Source organism: Protobothrops mucrosquamatus, unplaced genomic scaffold, assembly GCF_001527695.2.
Source record: "Protobothrops mucrosquamatus isolate PMUCROS unplaced genomic scaffold, P.Mucros_1.0 scaffold710, whole genome shotgun sequence".
Lineage (NCBI taxonomy): Eukaryota > Metazoa > Chordata > Lepidosauria > Squamata > Viperidae > Protobothrops > Protobothrops mucrosquamatus.
Window position 1 is genome coordinate 746,403 of NW_015386991.1, and position 3,362 is coordinate 749,764.

The 3,362-nt window shown below is 53.9% G+C and overlaps 1 protein-coding gene across 1 annotated transcript in view; it reads right to left on the reverse strand.

Moving 5' to 3' along the window:
- The window catches only part of HOXC11 (homeobox C11), a 2,933-nt gene extending 1,018 nt beyond the window's left edge, over nt 1-1,915 (reverse strand). Inside the window, exon 1 of the mRNA XM_015818277.1 lies at nt 1,207-1,915. Within this exon, the coding sequence (XP_015673763.1) occupies nt 1,207-1,915 (709 nt within the window). The remainder of the gene's footprint in view (nt 1-1,206) is intronic.
- Between the last annotated feature and the right edge of the window lie 1,447 nt (nt 1,916-3,362).

The window sequence follows — 3,362 nt, forward strand, 5'->3', positions numbered from 1 at the left end:
TTGCCCCGTTCAGCACCGGCACCGGCTCCGGGTGGAGCAGAAGTAGACCAGGCGCTCTGCTTATGCTTCTGGTTAACTGGAGTGCCACCCTCCGCGGATCCTCAACCCGCACGTTGTCACGCACAAAGAAAATCAAAGCCACGCATCTAAACCGAATCCCCACCCAAGAACAGGGCAGAAAGGAAACACTCCCCCCCCCCTCGGGCACTCGAGTGGCAAATAAAACCCGGACGCGCGCAGGCAGTTCCTGCAATATTTTACCCTCCCATTCAGTTGTTATGAATGAAAATCGATGGCATAAGGACACATGTCTGATCAATTGCTTCGATCCACGTTTTTCAAAGAAGGACCATAAATGAATGCCTGGTGCGAGGGTGCGGGGTGTGTGTGTGTGTGCGGGGGTGTTGGAAAGAGCGTGTAGGGTCTCTGAGATGTCCTGTGTCTGTTTCTGGGGGGGGGGGGCGCCTGCGTGTCTCTCTCTCTCTCTGTGTGTGTATGTGTGTATGTGTGATTTCAGATGTCAGCAAAATACTTTCAGGAGCAAAGTAAAAACTGCACAAACAAATTAAAAAGGGAATTTGGCCGGGGCTTGGAGAAAGACCCACGACATCTTGCAAGCAAAACAAACCCAGCTCGTGCTCCTGACGCGAAGGGGTTGCTCTCCCCGACGTTTACACACCCGGGCAGAGCGCACATGTATTTTTAATCGTTACAGTCATAACCACAACACCACCTCGCCCGCTGCCTCTTACCCCGCCTGCCTCTTTCGCGGGTGGGTGGTGGGGGGAAACCCAAGCCTTGTCCTACCCCCCTCTAAAAAGCCCGGCACCACAATCCCCCTTTCAAAAGGGCCCTGTAAGTTCACGATCAAAGTTAATATTTGTCACCCTCGGTGGGCTTTTCAAATCTCCCCCGACCGGTGGGGGCCCCTGGGGGTCTGCGCCTCCCGTCTCCCTCGCTCTCTCTGCCCAGAGAGCCGCTTCCCATCGTAAACGTGCCTCCCCGTTGCAAAGACCCCGGCTTTGCAGCTTATCATAAAATCCCTTTGAATGCTTATAAAACTCCACATAAAACCTGGCCGACAAAACAGCCGGCTTGTCTCCCTTCACCTTTCCCCATTTACGGCCCCGGCGCTCGCTCGCTCCTACTCCAGCTCCTACTCCAGCTCCTACTCCAGCTCCTACTCCTGCTCCCAGGGCTACCTACTGGCGCTGCTGGCTTTGCCGCCGGCGTCCTTGTTGGCCGAGGAAGAGGAGGCTGAGGAGCCCGGGTGGGTGCCGTCCTCCTCGTCCTCCGGGTCGACGCCCTGCTCGCCGCGGGATGACAGGGCGGCGGGCTCGGTGGCGGCGGCGGCGGCGGCGGGGTCGCTCTCCAGCTTGCTCTGCGCCTTCTGCGGGCAGCCCTCCAGCGGGGTCTCGGCCGAGCAGTAGGCGTTCTCGAAGAAGCGGTCGAAGCCCTGCGGCAGGACGCTGTTTTTGTTCACGCCGGAGTAGAAGCCGGTGGGCGGCGGGGGGTTGCCGCCGGGGGTGGGGTGGTGGTGGCCGTAGGCGCTCTCGTTTTTCATCAGCATCTCGGTCATGGTGGACGGCGGGAGGCAGTCCCGGTGCATCAGCTCCTCGGCGGAGTAGCACGAGGCGTAGCCGCTCCTAGGGTGCCATTTATTCGAGGGGTCCAGCCCGTAGGAGACCTCGCGGACGGGCGGCACCTGGGAGAGGTTGGCGGAGTAAGGGTAGGAGATCTGGCGAGACGGGGCCTGGGGCAGGAAGGAGGAGACGGTGGAAAATTCGGGGACGTAATAGGTGCAGCTGGGCAGGTAGAGGTTGGAAGCCGCGCAACCTGCGCGCTCCCCGAAGTCGCCGCTCCGCTCCTTGCGCGACTGGGAGCAGAAGTTTCCGAGGTTGACCGAGTTAAACATCTTCCTTCCTCCTTTTCCCGCTCCTATAGATAGAGGTTGGGGATCCGAGGTGCAGAGGGGGAAAAATTTGGGAAGGCGAGATGACGCGCGATCCGTCTGAGTCGCGCTCTCCGGGACACGTGATCCAAAGTAGATATTGCCATATATCAGTTTGGGAGCCCTTGGAAGCAAGCGTAGGAGTGGTTCGCCCTAGGTACGATCGCGGAGGTTCAAACGATTGGTTTTCAAACACCGCAGAAACATTATGAAAATCAATCGCAGACTTGCATTCGTTTTCCTGCCAGGCACACCCCTCGGTCAGGGCTCAGAGCAGACGGGGCCGAGGGATGGCTGAGGAAGTTCTCTCTTCCTCTTCCTCTCCCCTTTGGATCTGGCTTTCGGTGGTTTCGGGGACGAGGCGTGGGGGGGGGGACTCCGATGTGGGGTAGCCGCGTGGGAGTGAGGGGGTGGGAGGGAGGGTCTACCCGAGGCTTTGACTGTAATCTCCCCCTCGCATGTGTGTTCCTTTCCCATGCTAGTCATATTTTAAGTGCTGGATTATTTCTCTCCCCCCCTCCCTTTTCCTTCCCCCCCCCCTTTAATGGGGATTGAATTACTAGAAGCTCAGAGGAGAGGATAAAGATTCTTCAGTAAGTTTTTCAAATATTTCTCAAGGTCTCCATTTGGGAGTGGGGCTAGGCTAGCATCCGCATTCGCTGTGTCTCTTGCCCAGGAGGGTAGGGGACAGGCAGAAGGGAGGGAGCAATTAGCCCCTGGCCTTCCCCATTGATGGATCACCTGGTTGCTCTAGCAGGTAGGCAGACGTCGTAAGGAAATATCCTTTGGCAGCCACGGGGGAGTGGTGGAGTGGTGGAGTATAAACTTGAAAAGTTTTGTCAGAGATGGAAGTATAAAACTGGAGTCCAGTGAGGCCTAGATTAAAGATCTGAGTAAGCTCGGTATGAAAAAGGCCAGCTCAAAATGAAGAAGCAATGATTTAAGATGAGGACTGATAAAGAACCAGAAGCCTGGTTTTTTTGTTTTTAAATGTTTGGTTAAATATTTATCAGGTAAGAGAAGTAGAGTGAATATTTAATGCAAGTGTTTATTGTCAATCAATACATGTTCACCGCGTCTTGTAAATTTATTTGGTCAGCTAAGTTGGGGGAGGGATGTGTGGAAAAAAGTAAGGAGTTTTTATTAAAGTCATTTGTCCTTGTACCCAGGCTTTTGGCTTTGGATATTTTATTTCTCATTTCCTACCACACCATTATTTAAAGTTGAAAGAAAGTATATTTGGGAAACCTGTGCCAGCCACTATGGACATTTCCAGTGACTTTCAATCGACAGTTCACTTCTCCCAATATTAATTCAGAAAACTAGGATAAAAGATATATAAAACGTATGGGCAGTTGGATGAGGTGACTCATATATCCATAAAAGCATCCAAAAGAGAGAGATTTTTTTT